The sequence below is a fragment of the Cyphomyrmex costatus genome, unplaced genomic scaffold (genome assembly GCF_001594065.2).
Source record: "Cyphomyrmex costatus isolate MS0001 unplaced genomic scaffold, Ccosl1.0 scaffold337, whole genome shotgun sequence".
In the NCBI taxonomy this organism is placed as follows: Eukaryota; Metazoa; Arthropoda; class Insecta; order Hymenoptera; family Formicidae; genus Cyphomyrmex; species Cyphomyrmex costatus.
Genome location: NW_017277525.1, coordinates 439710 through 457185, shown reverse-complemented (window position 1 = coordinate 457185; position 17476 = coordinate 439710). Strand labels below are relative to the sequence as shown.

Genomic DNA, 17476 nt, shown 5'->3' with positions numbered 1-17476 from the left:
ACTCTGACATTTTATTTATTGTTTCTTTGTACTTAATATTTTTTTTTCCAATTATAACAAAAAAACTATATAATATGTGTTGTAATAAAAAGAACTTCTTAAAAATTGAATTATTCTATTCTAAATCATTCCACACAATTTTTAATTTAATATAAATGTTCGAAATTTTGTTGGTTCATTTTTATTAATCTTATAAATTACATATCGAAAAAAGTCGCCGTTTGAGAATTATTCAAATTGTTATTCTTCAACTGTTTTTATAAAAAGAAAAATATAACATTATTGTATGTGCATATACGAGTAAATATAATAATTTGTGCCATTCGTACAAGCACCGACGAGATAATTTGGCTGGCCCAAAGCAAATTCATGACCATCAAAAAGAGGTAATTGAAGATGACATTATCGACAATTGATATAAAATAGCAAATAAATATTTGGAGAATACATTATTAAATTCATGATTTTTTATTATATAAATTATCTATAAATAAGCACTTGTAATGTTATAATATATTATCTTATATATATAATCGCAAAATTACAATTTTTTCTCAATTCTTATTATCATCTCTATTGATAATCAAACTCGGACGATAACACTAAAACCATATAGTTTTTAATTAAAATCGTATTAATAATCGAGTATCATTGAGTTTTATATATAGTATGTATATATACATTATGTTTTTGAAATTTATAAAATTAATATTGTATTTTTCAGTTTAGTTCTTTCATAAGAGCGACTGTCTTTAATAACAGTATTTCGTCGGTGTGACCATTAAGCTATAATATACTTAACTGCGTCGCACAGCTACGATATAAATTGACTTACTTATCGGATACGTAATTGTGCAGCTATGTAGTTCGTATCAACGTTTTATGAGTGTAGCTGGCATCAGTGATTGTTCTGATTGTCACTGTTACTGGTTGTTGTCACCGGTTGGGTTGGTGCACTCAGTCTGATGTTACATCTGCTTTTGACATGTTCGGTGTGATACTTCCTGGCTACGTTTTTGCACAAGTTTCTTTAAATTTCAGACTAAAATGTCGAAAATGAATTCGAAAGACAAAGACAATAAAACGTTGCACGATAAACTCAAGCAATTTTTTCGTATAAATAAAGGTAAACGTTACGTTTCGGATATCTCATATATCGCAAGTTGTCCGTTATGTCCGATATTTATAATTGTATCGATCGTCTTTTTGCAGGAAGTTACAAGAGTCGCGAAGAGTTCACTTTAACTTACGATATCGAAAAAGAAATTAGTCCAGATAGTCCAGTGCATCATCGTACGAAAGCGATTAAAGAGCTTCGTGACGCAGTACTAAATCAACAGTGGGAAGATGTATGTATATATATATATATATATTTATCTACATGTGAAAAATTACAAAGTGTCATTGTAAATGTATGTGTATAAAAGATCAGACAAATCTAATGCTTTATGTTTTTCTCTATTTATTTCTAATAACAGAGAGCGGCTGAACGTTTGTGGAATTTAGTTCAAGACTTGCTGGGAAAGGATGTTCCTCGTGAACATAGGCATTTAACATTGAATTTTTTAAAATGCCTTGTACAAGGACAATATTCTAAACTTTCGTCATTGATGCGTGTAAAATTTTTCATGGTAGTGAAGGAATATGATATTCCCGAAGATATTGGTCCTAGGTATTCTGACAAGCAATATCCATTACCTTATTTTAACTATCACTGCTTTATCTATCACTTTTTCGATATTTCAGATTGGAATTGTTACAAACATTAACAGAACATGGGAAAGATATTTTACATTTGGAAGAAAGAATGGGTCCTTTTCTATTAGAATGGATGCCTACGGTAACAGCAGGAGATGGGAAAAGAGGAGCCGAATTTTTGTCTCTTCTTGTTAATGTTATCAAATTCAACTCTGCTTATATCGATGAGGATATTATATCTGGTCTTGTCCAGTAAATATCTTAGATAGAAATCATATTTTCTTTTCTAATAAGTAAAATTACTCATATAACAAGTTATCATAATTTTTTCAGATATATCTCACATTTATGTTATTATAGTAACAATACTGAAGTTGTTTCTGGATGTTTGGAAGCTCTTGATGCAATTATGTGTTATAGTAATTTGCAGTCCGACTCGTTACAAACTTTTATTATAGCCTTGTGCAGAAGTGTAAATGTTGAGACTTATTGCCAAACAAGTTGGAAGGTACAATAATATTTAAAATGTTGTTCAAAAATATGTAAAAGTCTTTGTCTTCATTGATTACCTGCTGCAAATGTGGATATACTACATATTTACACATATAAGTGATATACATTTTTTACTACACATACAATTTTCTTTTAATAAATTTAGAAAGACTGTATGTATGTGTGTTATAAAATTATTAACAGGTTGTAAATAAAGTAGTATACATATATTATAATGGTTTACAGATTATGCGAAATTTATTAGGAACACATATGGGTCATTGTGCTTTGTATACAATGTGCCGCTTGTTACAAGATACTAATTTTCAACGTGACGTTCGATTATTACGAGGTGCCGTGTTTTATGTAAATATGGGTTTGTGGGGTACGCATAGAATACCAAAATTAGAGTGTACACCAGCATCTGTCTTACCTTCATTCTATCAAGTATGTATATATCTGTTTTACCTTTATTTTATGAATATAATATATATGTGTACATATGTGCAACTAGATATAATAAAATATATGATTTCTTTGCACATTAACAGGCTCTACAATGCAATCATCCAATTGTCATGTATGAAGTCACCCTATCAATACAAAGATTGGTGAATAAGTATGGCAATGAATTATGGGATCCTACATGGAGCATCATTCTTGATATCATAGAAGAAATTATTACTCACACTGGTAAAGTTTATTAAAATGTTCTATTTATTCTAATTAAAGAAAACATTAACTATAATATTGTGTAGCTACTATATACATATGTATAATATAATAGAATTAAGATTTTTCTGCATTGTTTTAGAAACTAGTAATCAGCCAGCAACCAAACAGGTTTCTACGAGTTTACATGAGACAATGACTAACATTGAAAGTTTACTCGATACGAACAATTATAATGGTTGCATTCAACGTTTTTATGATCTTGTTGAACGTTGTAGCGATTCTCGACCTGTAAGCTCATATAAGTGCAAAATAGTATAAACGGAATGCTTATACATAGTTATTATTTTTTTTTTATTTTTAGGAAGGATCTGTATTAAAATTAATTGAATATAGAGCTTCTATGATAGGTCCTACATATTACCAATGGCAGACCAAATTAGGATCTTTAATGGAACGTTACTATAAAATTGAGACACGTACAACCATTAGAATGAAGGTTCTGGATGTTCTAACTAATGTCATTTATGTTAATAGGTATTATAAACTTTTCTTGATGTAATAACAAAACTGTTCTAACTTTCTCTTACATTCATACAGACATATGTGTGTATGTATGTATATATAATGCGCTCGCGTATACGCATATACACGTGACCTATGCCTATATAATATAAACATTACTTTATAGGTCTAGATATGAAGATGAGCTTATTGAGCGAATAGTTGTACCATACACGCAACATGTGGATATAGATCCAGATATTACAATACGTACCGTCACTGCAAATTTACTAATAGATCTTTGTTTGGAATGTGATACTAAGCGATGCATAGAACTTTTAGACGTACTAGAAAAGGTATTAGAATTGTTTAAGTAGAAATGTGTGAATGTATTTATAATGAGATTATTTATTTTAGGTAATCAACAAGCCTTTTACATCAGATGCTCCAATATCTATGGATGCTGATATTAAAGATGTAAAAACTGCTGTAGTTGGAGTTATAAAGATATTTACTTCTAAAATGTATCGTTTACCATCAAGTCATGCAATTTGTGCTTACAAAATTTTAGTTAATCATCTTGAACAACATTACAAAGATCCCTCAGTCTTCCATGATGTATCAACGACACGTTATTTGGTAATTATTTTGTTAATAAATTAAAACTTATAAACATATGTATACACATATCATATATATATATATATATATATACATACATATCATATATATATATATATACATATATACACACATACTAATGTAACATATTACAGATCTTTGAGTGTTTTTTAAAAATTAGAGCAAATTCTCTGTATCATCTTGGTATATTAGATGCATCAAATACTACTGTAACACGATTTAGTCCATATCTTGTTTTGGAACATGGCACAAGTGAACGTATGAACAATGCAGGTGGTGGCAACAGTCCTCCACCTGCAAGTCCAGTGCCATTGCAACATTTATCTTGTCATATTACTCCGATATCTTTGACTCATGGGTGTAAAACTATTATTTCTTGTATCAAACAAGAAAAAGGTAATGCTTTAAAATAATTTTATTCTTTCACATGCACACATATAACATATGTAATTCATATATATATATTTTTCTTAACAGATTGGAAAGTTTTATATCTTATATTAAAAGAATTACCTCAAGTAATGCAGAATAGAGCACTGGTATTATCTCGTCACAGTAATGATATTGATTTTTTTGCAGCAGCTTTATGTTCAATGGTTAGTTAATCCTTATTTTTTATCTTTTTCTAATAAGTCTTATATTATTTCTTAGATACTTATTAATTTTGTTAAATATAATATTTAGGTGAGTGATAAGAGTTTACGTCTCCCTGAGTCACTTTATAATGTTCCACCTAAATTTACTCTCTCCGAATTTCGAGTTTACGTTTTTCCTGTACTCGCATCTCTTGCATCATATCATGCGCATTTGGAACCTTATTTACAACAAAGTTTAATAAAATGTCTAGAGGTAAGAGAAAGAGAAAAATATATATTTTGCACAAAATATAATAAGAAAAAGAAATAAAGAGATATAATAATACGAATTACAATGCATGAAAATTGTTATATCTTTCTACATAAATATGTTCGGGGAATGACAAAAGCCTTAATTAATTTTTAGGTTGGTCTCACAGCAAAGTGCGCAAACCAGTGTGTAACCAGTCTCACAATCTGCACATTAGAAATGCGTGATGCAATGAATAAACTTTTATCTGAAGTCCTTTTAAATTTATCAAAAATTTCTGCGACAGTCTATATTGCTATACCTATTATAGAATTCTTATCAAGTACGTTTTCTGTTGTTAAAAATTAGTGTTAAATTGAATTTTTTGTTCGTTATATCAAGTTTCTAAATATAATTTTTATTTTAGCTCTAACTAGACTTCCAAAAGTTTTTGCTAGCTTTATTGGAGATCAGTATATGTCTGTATTTGCAATACTATTGCCATACACCAATCCTTTTAAATATAATCATTATACAGTATCTTTAGCTTATCATGTAATTGCTGTATGGTTCTTGAAATGCAGACTTCCTTTTCGGAGAGAATTTGTTAAATTTATTACTACAGTACGTATATGTAATATATTATATATTGATTAATTTCTAATGATATTGAATAAAATTATTTTTTATTTTTGGAAAACAGGGATTGAAGGCAAATGTGATAATTCCTCTTGAAGAAGGACATCTAATGAAATCTGATTTTAGCGTCATTAACGAAGATTCTTCAAACAGAAAACGTAGTTCAAGTTTAACTGAACAAGTAAGAATAATAATCTATTACAGTTATATTTATCAAAATATTTTTTAATAATGTTAGAATTTAAAAATTTATATGTAATATAATTTTTTGTATGTACAGGGTAGTAGAGGTCGAAGAGAAAGACCAATAATGGCCAATCGAATGATAGGAGAAAGTAGAGCTTTAGACTTAAAACCTCCAATGGATGAAGGTTTAATGAATTTTCATATTGAGCTTATTGAAACTTGCATTGATTTAATGGCTCGTTATACATTTTCAAATTATGCAACGCGGCCTAAAAGGTAAAACGAATATATATTTCTCTTATTCTTGATTAATCTTGATCAATAAAGTATCAAATAAGCAATTACATTGATTTTACAACAGGTTACCAGCTGCCGATTTCCTTCTTAAAGAAGGCCAATCAATGACTTGGATCCTTGGTAATAGACTAATCACTGTAACGACAAGTGGTTGCAGTAATAAAGCTATGCGTGGTGGACTTTGTGACAATTGTTGGGCAGCATGTAAACCTGGCTTTTTGTTACTTGATCATACAAAAACCTCTCACTCAAACTTACAGCGTACTTCAAGTGTTGAGGTATTTATCTATACAATTATCTTTTTATTCAGATTTATATATTATTATCTAATCTATGAAAAATTGAAAAGTGATGAATTTATTTAAATATTCTAAAGTATTATTCCAAATGAAATAATATTATACAATTGTAAAAAAGACTTATGTATGTGTACGTGCGTGCGTATCTGCTGTGTCTGTAATATACATATATATTATAATTCGAAATTAGACTAAATTAATCAAATAAAAGAAATAATTCCATTTTCGACCACAAAGCAAATCTTAGATCAGTATTCATAATCGGATCTTTAGATTATTTTTCTTAATTGATATATGCATATACGTGTACGTGTGTGTGCGTGTAAGTATTATATATATGTATATATATATGAAAATAACTTTTTATGTACAATTGTGTGTGTAATAATATTATTCGTTACTTTTTTTATGCACCACACTGAAAACAGTACTTATAATACTGTATTATAATTGCAATGCATATAATACATATGCTTAAGAAAAGACATACATATAACATAAGTAATTATATTGATAGACATCGAAAGAAGATAAATTATCTAGACAATCTTCTGGTGGTCATGGGAGTTCAAATGCAAACACTGCTACAAATTCTCCTACGGAAGAATCTAAAAAATCTACAGAAGATTCTGATAGTACGAAAAAGGAATTTCTTATGGAGAAAACTGACAAGGATCAAATTGAAACATCAAAGTTGGGACAAATATTAAATAACGATAAACAAGATGGACATATATTGTGTGCTTGCTGGTGTCAAGGATGGGCTGAAATATATGTTCGTAGACCTACAGGCGATATGTCATGGATTATGAGAATTCAGAATTCAACACAATTTGAAACTCCTATGGATTTTCCTGTACATGATATTATGGCTTTATATATGCCAAATCAAGATACAATACAAAATAAACAACAGGAGGCTGCTTCGGAATACTCAGATGATGAAACAGAGGTATTTCTAAAATTAATTAGTAATAAATTTTATTTAGAAAAAAAGGACTTATAAATATTTCTTATTACAGGATGTGCCAAACAAAAGTAATAATCAGATACAAAATGAACATGTGAAACCGATAATTTCGTCTATAGTATCAGGTCCAATTGCAATACCTGGTTCGCCAGCTCGACCTAGTCCATCTCGGCAAAGTTCAAGAGACAGTTTAGAAAGTTTAGAAGAAGGTGAAGAAGGTATTTATTATATTATATATAGTATTTATATTAATAATTTCAAAAAAAAAATCTAAAAGGATGGAAACTTTCCACAGATATGCGACGTTCCAGAAATCCAGTACGACGATCGAATTCTAGTCCAGAAATGAGCGCTAATTGGAAAAATCCCTTTTTAAATAAAGAAAAACTAAATTTGCAACAACAACAAATTGATAAAGATTTTAATTGCTCAGAGCTAGAGATTAAATTGGATGCAGAATTAAAGAAACATTCAAAAAATATTTATACAAAAGACATGAGGTATATATTTTTTATCAAAAATATGTATATATTTATTATTATTATGTTTATTGGTAATTGGTAATAGAGAAAGAAGGATAAAATAAAATTCGGAAAATTTTGCGCATCCGAAGTAATGCTTATATTCAAATAAATTATTAAGCTGAAGCGTTACATTAATTGAATTTTATCATAAAAAAACATTTTTAATAACTAGATTTTTTAAATTTATATTTGCATAATTTATAGAGTTAGTTGCGAAGCTATACCAGAAGAAATATTTGGCATGGGAACAACTCCACCTTCTTCAGAAAATGCTGGAGATCATCCTACTGCATTACGTTCGCAACGTTCTTATCCAGGAGCAACACAAATTACTCAAACCATTTCAACAAACAGTAATACCGTACCACCATCTCCTACAACTATACAGGTTAAAATAATATACTAATAAAGTATTAAGAAAATAACAAATGTTATACTTTTTTATGTAATGTGAAAATTATTTTAGGCTCCAGGAAGCTATTTAGGAATGCAAACACGTCCTGCACAGATACAATCATCTACTACAAAAGCGCCGCAATCACCTACTCAAATTTATTCTCGATTATCTAGTCTCGATTATAATCAGAAGCAAATTCTATTAACTGTTGAAAGTAAACCACCTATTGGACGGACTCATATTGTAGATAAAGTATGCCAAAGAACTATTTCTTATTTTTAGTATATTTCACAAATTATGATTGTTCATTCATTTTAACAGAAAGATGAAAGGCCAGATCCGTCTACATTGCCTCCTTTACCTATACCTTTTCGCGATAGAGGTCACACAATCTCTGTTATGAGCCCAGCTAAAAAATCACGAGAATGGGCTGATAACATGCGACGGGGCAATTCCCCTCGAGTAAAAGAACCACCGCGAACAGGCATTAATCCGAGGTATTGTATTTACCATGTATCTTTTTATGAAACTATACGTGCGTACGTGCGTGTGTGTATGTGTGTTATACATTTTTTCATATTTTAAAATATTTTAGCATACTATATAAGAATTACCTCTTTTCTCTCTTGAGATAAGAAATTAATATGTTGTTCCGTTACAGTTTTGTGTTCCTTCAACTTTACCATGCAGCGCATTTTGGTACTACTACAGAAAAGCCTTTACTGGTTCCACAAACGACAGCCATACAACGCGCAGTTACAAATCTAGATAGAATACAGCCGTATGAAACTCACAAAATTGGAGTACTTTATGTTGGCCAGGGTCAAGCTTCAAATGAAATTGAAATTTTAGCAAATCAACATGGTTCCCTTCGTTATACTGAATTTTTGAAACGTTTAGGAACACTAGTTCGATTAAAAGACGTCGATGAAAATATATTTTTAGGTGGATTAGATCGTAATGGTGAGAATGGAGATTTTGCTTATGTTTGGCAAGATGACGTTACGCAGGTTTGTAAATAAAAATTGTATATATCAAATTAATTCAATTCGTTATTCTTTCATGTGTGATTTTTAAAATAATTTTATTTGAAAAAACTTTCTAGGTAGCTTTTCATGTTGCAACATTAATGCCTACAAAAGCAAGTGACCCAAAATGTACATCTAAAAAAACACATATTGGAAATAATTATGTAACACTTGTGTACAATGAATCTGATGAGCCATATAATATACAAACAGTTAAAGTGTGTATAAGATTGAAATGTTTTACAAGATGTGTTTCAAAATCTTGTTGTATATGTACATATATAATTTTTGTTATACTCTTATGTGTATTTTCAGGGCCAATTTAATTATGCCTGTGTTGTGATACAACCTTTAGATCATGGTACTAACCAAGTTACAGTACAAGCACGAGAAGAATTGGCTGAGCATATTGGTCACAGCGAGCCTAAAATTATTTCCGATCAAAATTTGGCTATTCTTTCACGGCAACTTGCTTTGCATGCTAATGTAAATATCATAAAAGCTCTTACGGAAGAATTAGCTGTAACATGACATAATATAATATAATTAATTACAGCTAGCCTCAATGGTTTGTTCGTCTTTGAAACAAAATAGTCATAATCCATATGCTTCTAATTGGTTGGAGCGCTTACGTCACATCAAGCGCTTGAGAAGCAGAGTCTTGCAAGAATACATCAACAATAATCCGGAGACTACTGCGGATGAATTATCACCAAGAACCAACAAACGAGTATATATGGATGACTTCACAGAATATACAACATAGTTTTTGTATCATTTATAGTAAAATATTGACGAATGGAAACAGTTAAATTAGACCAAATTAATGCATTTAAAAAATAAATATGCATTAATTGTTAAATCAAAATATTTTAAAAGTTTACAAATTTTCCAAAATTGAATGTATAATATATTAATATATTAAGATGAATAATACTTTTCGTTATAATATATCACGAAGTCTTACATGTATAATTATATAATTAATGTTCTTTGCTTGTAACGTAAATAAAAAAATTACAGTTACCCTAATTTTCACATTAAAGTTTTTTTTTTAGAAAAAGTGATTGAATATAGAATATATATACAATCAAATTTGAAGAGAATTTGTTACAAATTTATAATTTACTTAAATAAAGGATGGAAAAATTTTGAAATAATTGTGATTATCAACTAATTTTTTAAAAAGTTGATAATATTGACATGTTTTACATGTTCGTACAACTTTTTTGTAAACCCTTGTATTCACAGTGCTAGACTCCAAATTCTAGGATCGAGAAATGTCTAGCCAATTAACTTACTGGTTTTGTGTAGTATGCGTATCAAGTGCACGATCAACAAATGGGTGCATCCAGAAGCACGACCGCTCACTGAGCATTCAGTGAGCTCTTGTATCTGTTTGGTTTATATTTTTAAATCTAATGGAATATACTAATCAGATTAAAGAAACTCAGTGAGCGGTCGTGCTTTTGGGGGTCGATTCTGTATCTTGAAACAAGATGAAAATTACAAAAGTAAGCAAATTTACTATAAGTTATTGATCAATTATTAATATTCTTAAAATTATTAATATTCTAGTAAATTTGCTCATTTTTATATTTTTTACCTTATTTCAAAATACATACCCATTTAATACGATGACTGATTGCTCACTGAGCGCTCAATGAGTTCTTGTATGTGATTGGCATATTCCGTTGGATCTAAAACTTAAATCTATAAACCAAACAAATATAAGAACAAGAGATCTGGAATCTGGAGCGATCGTCATAACGAAAATACTCTGTTGTTCGGGCAAAGGAATATGTCGAATAAATACTTATTTCTACAATCAGGATTCCCGCGAGCACCTTTTGGTCTTGGAATCGGACGTTATGTCTGTCAGTTACAGAGAATAACATTAAAGTTTTGCAAAAGTCATGGTACAAGTAGAGGCCTAAGGTGATTCTAACCTTTATTCACATGGATATTTTCTACCCAATACAATTAAAATTTTTTCTCTTTTTATGCTTCTCAAATTAATATTAAATTTTATTTTGTAGAAATTTTATAGAACATGATTTAATTAATTACGCAAAAGAAAATCCAGGAGTTGTAATATATGTTAAACCAAGAAGGCACAGGCATCCAGTCATAGTCGCTGAATATCGTACGTTTGTGTCCATCTGTGAAACATCGCAATTGCATGTTTAAAACCTTATTAGTGTAGTGCTAATATTGAATATATATTTTGTTCAGTGAATGGCGAGAGACAATGGATGGAGGTTGCTAATTATAGCCAGGATGATGTTGTAAAATGGATGGAATTGTTACGAACACAATTTCATAATGGTTCTTCATTGAGATATCGTAAACTGTGGCACACAGAATTTCCATCAATTCAGGGGCCATGGACACCATTTACCTTTAGAAATCCTATGATAAACTTGAATCAATTTCCTAATGTAATTATGCTTTTATGCTGCAAAAACAGATTTTTCTATTTTATATAATTGTATCAAGATTAGTTCTAAAAATATTGTATATAGTTTTATAAAATGTGTATTTTGTTATTTTTTTTATAGAAAGAGCTTGGTGCAGCTGTTAAGCTTGGTCCTACAGCAACGGAACAACTTGTTCAATTATTCAAGGCTCAGCAATTAGCTGACAATACAGTTAATGATTCCAAAAAAATTGATCAAAATGTTGAAGAAATTTCCAAACATGTTCAAAGCACATAACTTTTTAAGCAATTTTAATATAGCAGTTTGTATTTCTAATTTATAGTATGTATATAAATATATATAATATGAAAGGTATTCTTTTTATTTTAAATCATAAAATGAAAACTAATCTAACTTTTAAAAAGGTATCCTGAAACAAAGACCGAACTTGATCAACGTCGATAAAACCATGGATAAGATATGACTTTTTAATCCCAAATAAAAATACATTAATAATAACGGTATCTTCAATTATTTTTTAGAGTCTAAGTACAAGAATTGTCATAAAGGCCGTAGCACACAGATAAAGCAGTAAAGTTAAAAAAGCAGTATAATCATTTACAGTTCGATTTTAAAGATTTATCGCTGAATAGAATTAAAAACGGGACTTCAGTATTCCCTTAAAACAAATTAAATTTTTTGTTGACTGTAACTCAAGATGTATTTATATAAGATATATGAAAGATTTAGGATAATACACAAGGATCATCTGGCTTTTTCTTATGAATCTTTGAACACTTTTGTGTACTGCAATTTGTGTAATGCAATCCACGTGATTCAAAAAATGATTTGGAAGCGTGAAACCTTTCTTGAGAAGTTCCTTCACTTGGTGTTTTCTGTAAAAGAAAAAGTTATAATCACGTTGTAGGTATTATACGCACGTGTCTCTTTAATTATCAAGTATTACCATCTGTTTAGGTTGAACATTTTCACCTCTATTCGGAATTAAATCAGAAACTGTCCCATCTGGTCGAATTAGTTTCACATGCGAATGATTGTATTCTGTAATAAATAACGTTTTTTTAATTATTTATTACTATTTAGCTAATCGAAAATTATTTTTTACACTTATTACATAATATAAACATAGGTAATTACAAAATACGCACGTGTATTTTTGGGTGTTGAGTAATTCATTGTATTGTGATTTAAATTTGTTTTCGGAACATCAGGAAAAGCCTAAAAACGTTTTTATCTATTTAGTCTATTCTAATATGTAGCTAGGAAAGATGTAAGAGGAAAAAAATACCATTTTATTAATTGAATCGTTAATTTTAACTTCAGAATCTGCTTGATTATTCCATTTGTCATTATTCTACAACATAAAATTATCTCTATGATATTCAATGTATGTGTGCGTGCGCGCGCGCGCGCGCGTGTGTTTAAAACTATATCTACATTTTTTTTTATCCGTAACAAGCTTCACCATTTTTTCTTTTTGCCTTAAGCGGGGAGCACAGACTTTTGCATAACGCATAAACCATATACATAAAGAATTTGATTGGTCCATTGACTCATGCATAAGAAAATGGACCAATGAAATTCCTTATGCACATGCTTTATGCGTTATGCAAAAGTCTGTGCTCCCCGCTTTAAAATATTGACAGCTTTTAGTATCTTTCAATATTGAAAGAAATTGTTTTCCATCAATTTGTTTTGTTTCTAGTGTAGTATGCATATACAGTGATACATTGCACCAAAAAAACATTGTTAAAAATATTTTATTAGTCATACATATATAAATAAAATATCATATTTTATAAATGTATAGCATTGTCTGTACTATATGATAATTATATATTATATTATAAATATTTTGTTTTATATATATATATATAAAACAGATAAATTATTCGAATATTTACTTATCACTATATTATACAATATATTATCTTATACATGCATATATGAAGAAAATATAAATAACGATACTAATTTTGTTAATTTTTCTTTAAATTATTTACCTTTGATGTGAATTTCATTTGTTGCACCGGATCCAGTAAATTCTTATTCACCTATAATATTAAGGAATACAATATTATAGAATCATAATACAAATGATCATAAAATAACTCATTTTAATAAAGTTGATAAATATCTTCTATTTTTAATTAATATATTATTTTATCTATAAATAACAATTTATTACCTTATTCATCTTAAAATTGTAACCCTTACAGCAATGGGAAAAGTGATTTATGTCACCACATTTTGTGCACTTTGATCCCCAAGCAGGACACTTCCCTCGTGGATGCTGCTGATTACATCTCCAACATTTCCTCACAATATTATCTGAAGGTTTTGGTGTAAAATTTGTAAAGTCTCTAGTTTCTTTAGTAACTTGTTTCATCTTTTCTGTATTAATGTTATAGTCATGATAAATTGCTACTAGCTTTGGCAAATCTAAATTGTCTGCTTCAAAAAACTTTTTACGCAGTATTTTGTCATAAGTTTCAAGAATTATTTTGTCTCGTATAATGCTGTCTAGCATATCATTAAAATTGCAAGTTTTCGCTTTTTCCTGTAAAAAAGAACAAAGGTTTCAATATATGTGCTGTGTGTGTACAATATACAATAAAAATATCACAAGTATCACATACTTTTAAAATATTTATATATTGTTCAATAGATTCATTTGGCTTCTTTACTCTTGTAAAAAAATGATATCGTTCAACCACTTCTTTTTTTGGTGGATTAAAATATTCTTCAAGCTTTTTAATCAATATATCTATGTCATTTTTATCTTGTATATTGTCAAAAGATATATTTTGAATTGCCTCAATACCAACTGTTCCAATCCGATTTTTTAAAAGATTTGCACGGATTTCACTAGGTTGATCAATATACCCAGCTACTTTTAGAAATATAATAAAATCTTCTTTCCAAGTTTGCCAGTTTCTGGCCATATCATCACCTTTTGTTAAAGGATCAGGAGCGCGAGCGTGTGCCTCCATGATAAATGCGAAGCTAAAAAGAACAGAAAAATATAATTAATCTTCTTTCAGAACATTAATTTTAATTTATTTTCTAAATTTGTATATCAGATTGTATACATATACAGATTAAAAATACAATATTATCTTTATAAGATTTTTACAAAAAATGTAAATGAAATGCTCGAATAACAATTTATAAAAAAGAATAAAATTCTTACATTGATACAACAAAGGAAAACAAAATTATTAAATATAAAAAATTAATGCTTTTTCAATTATATGATTGTAAGTTTGCTATTATCTATGTGTATGCAAAAGTCGCTTTTTCCATTGTTTAAAAAAATGCCAACAGATGTAATAAGGTATTCATGTTACTTTTACGAAAACAATATTAAGCGCATCAATAATTCAAACGTAACTACATTGTGTTTGTACTTTTTTTTTGCATGCATTTTGCATGACTAAATTTTGGCACTTACATGGACACACAAATTACATTATATTTAATTTTACTAATATAATTAATAAAATATGTTATATCAATTTCTCACTATTAAAGTGATGGAAGTTATACAATACAGAGTTGTCCAGGACTAGGGATCGTATTCTTGAAAAATATCGCATACGAAAATTTACGAAAATACTATAGTATATGTTACGTATATTATATACATTTTCCTAGAATTTTCGTATACAATATTTTTCAAGAATAAGGTCCCGGGTACTTTTGACTTGAAATTGAAATGTGTCGGATTCATGCCTATTACCGTTCCTACTCCTCACTTTATTGCTATTTTTTTTTATTGAACGCTCGGTTAAGGAATGGGCAATAGTCTGAAATTGTCGCAAAAGTTTTTGACCTGTGTTATTCATTATATAATTTCTCTCTGATAATATATTTAACTATAAAAATGAATTTTACATATACATATACACATATATAGAGTAAAACACCTAAAACAATATCGGAATATCTTAAAAATTAAATACGCGTAAGGGAAAAATTTTTTTCGACAAAAGTCGTGTGACAAAGCGATAATCTCCATGACCTTGAAAAATCGATTTTGTTTTGAAAAATGATTTTATCATTATTTGTTCCTCTTCGAATCACATTTTTTTCTTTTGTCTGAAACATTTTTCCCTATGTGTTTAATTTCCGAAATATTCCAATATTTTAGGTGCCTTACCCTGTATATAGACACATATATATATATATATAAATAAATAAATATATATATAGATATATATACACTATTAAATATAATGAATGACACAGATCAGAAACTTTTAACAATTTCAAACTAATATATCATCCCTGAAACCAAACGCCACACATTACATTAAAACAGTAATGATGATCAATTCCTTCTGAAAAAAGAATATTTTTAAATATTTATTAGAACTTTTTGATATTATTGATACGAGTTGTTACCATAGTTACAATAAATGTTTAAAAATTCTTTCTCTTGAAATAATACTTTAATATGTCAAACTAATGGCTATACTTACAACAGAATGTTTATTTTGAGACTGTTGAGTTTTTCTTGTTTTGTAAGAAGACTTATTCTTTTGTTCTAGGTATAAAAATATAATCCAATCAACACAAAGAAAACTTCGAACAGTTGCAAATTAAACATTCTATTGAATGTGGCCAATGATTATCAAACTCTATCAAATATTTTTCCTGTGCTACAAATAATAGTAAATGTTATCCTGTTTAAAAATCTTTAAATGTTTATAACTTTCTAGAAAAGCATTTTCGGGCACGTGTTTGCATAAAATATTTTTTCGCATGTTGGTCATTATTAAAATACAAGTGTTTGATCCAGGGCTATGTTCAGATTCCCACCCGAGTGCCACACAGGTATATATCCTTCTATCCTTATTGTTTGCCAAATGTTAAACAAGGATGACATGATACCCGGGGAGCACTCGGGTGGGAATCTGAACACGCCCCAGTTTGATCGTAACTTTTATAGATATTCTTTTTAATGTATATTTCATGTACACAATTTCTTTTTTCCTATACACCTGAATTATATATGTATAGAATATTAATCGCTAAAATAAAAATGTGTGAAATCAAACAAATAGAATAAAGGTTCAATATATATAAGTATTTCTAATTTTTTAAAGATAGTTAAATACGCCATATTCGATCTTGTGATGCCTGATGACTCGTTGTGATTAACGTAGCATATAACTTCCACAATGATTATTTTTCTAACAAGTTTTTTAATATTATACCTACCTAATCGTTGAAAATAAGATTCCGCGCTTGTCGATATAAAATTATATTTGAATCAAAGAGAAACCTTTAAATCAGCATGTATAAAGCTTGGCTGTGTAACAAAAGTGAATTCACACTTATACTCTCCACTCCAGTAGTTCAGTTTACTGACTCTGGCGATAACAACGACAATGTAATCGTCAGTCCTGTATCACGGACTTATATGATTCATATATTCCTAAGTCCGTAATCTATGGACATGTTCGGTGAAATGTGAATACAATACGGGTATTCCCCACGTATATATACATTCTCAAGATTTTAGGCGCAAACTCAGGCCGATGAGCCAATCAGAATATTGCTTTAGATCCATGTATAGGCCTCTGTACATACACGGTCAGTAATACTATCAATATCAACGAATATTAACAATATTATTGATTGTGTGTAGTTAATATTAATGGATTGACATATTGACGATGATTTGGATTTAAATAGATGCTTTTTTTTTCCTTAAGATCCATGTCGTCATAGATGATAATATACGTCAAATCACGTCAAACTGAAGTAAAATATTATGGGCCTTCTACAATAAGCCATAAGTCATAAATCGGAAGTAAGAAACTAAAAATTGACGACTGTGATTGGTCCATTTCT

General features: G+C 29.1%; 3 protein-coding genes across 3 annotated transcripts; 2 read left to right on the top strand and 1 right to left on the bottom strand.

Annotated features, from left to right (window-relative positions):
* Positions 1 to 948: 948 nt before the first annotated feature.
* Positions 949 to 9989, top strand: gig (TSC complex subunit tuberin). Its single transcript, XM_018542585.1, has 29 exons — positions 949 to 1126; positions 1213 to 1349; positions 1479 to 1672; positions 1747 to 1950; positions 2032 to 2206; positions 2437 to 2637; positions 2742 to 2883; positions 3005 to 3153; positions 3227 to 3399; positions 3554 to 3722; positions 3784 to 4005; positions 4143 to 4404; positions 4486 to 4604; positions 4693 to 4857; positions 5011 to 5176; positions 5261 to 5457; positions 5537 to 5653; positions 5753 to 5934; positions 6020 to 6233; positions 6772 to 7206; positions 7277 to 7442; positions 7520 to 7724; positions 7953 to 8136; positions 8215 to 8397; positions 8467 to 8642; positions 8807 to 9155; positions 9251 to 9391; positions 9489 to 9659; positions 9730 to 9989. Exons 1-29 carry the CDS (start codon positions 1048 to 1050, stop codon positions 9937 to 9939), a joined length of 5487 nt encoding a protein of 1828 aa, XP_018398087.1. The 5' UTR covers positions 949 to 1047; the 3' UTR covers positions 9940 to 9989.
* A 922-nt stretch (positions 9990 to 10911) lies between these two features.
* On the top strand, positions 10912 to 11910 carry mRpL43 (mitochondrial ribosomal protein L43). The gene is made up of 4 exons (XM_018542602.1): positions 10912 to 11111; positions 11213 to 11319; positions 11409 to 11614; positions 11735 to 11910. Exons 1-4 carry the CDS (start codon positions 10975 to 10977, stop codon positions 11888 to 11890), a joined length of 606 nt encoding a protein of 201 aa, XP_018398104.1. The 5' UTR covers positions 10912 to 10974; the 3' UTR covers positions 11891 to 11910.
* Positions 11911 to 12299: 389 nt separating this feature from the next.
* LOC108776077 (uncharacterized) lies at positions 12300 to 16990 on the bottom strand. Its single transcript, XM_018542584.1, has 8 exons — positions 16841 to 16990; positions 14254 to 14620; positions 13803 to 14174; positions 13618 to 13668; positions 12903 to 12968; positions 12763 to 12832; positions 12561 to 12655; positions 12300 to 12489 (listed from the first exon to the last, which is right to left on the bottom strand). Exons 2-8 carry the CDS (start codon positions 14605 to 14607, stop codon positions 12340 to 12342), a joined length of 1158 nt encoding a protein of 385 aa, XP_018398086.1. The 5' UTR covers positions 14608 to 14620; positions 16841 to 16990; the 3' UTR covers positions 12300 to 12339.
* Positions 16991 to 17476: the final 486 nt, after the last annotated feature.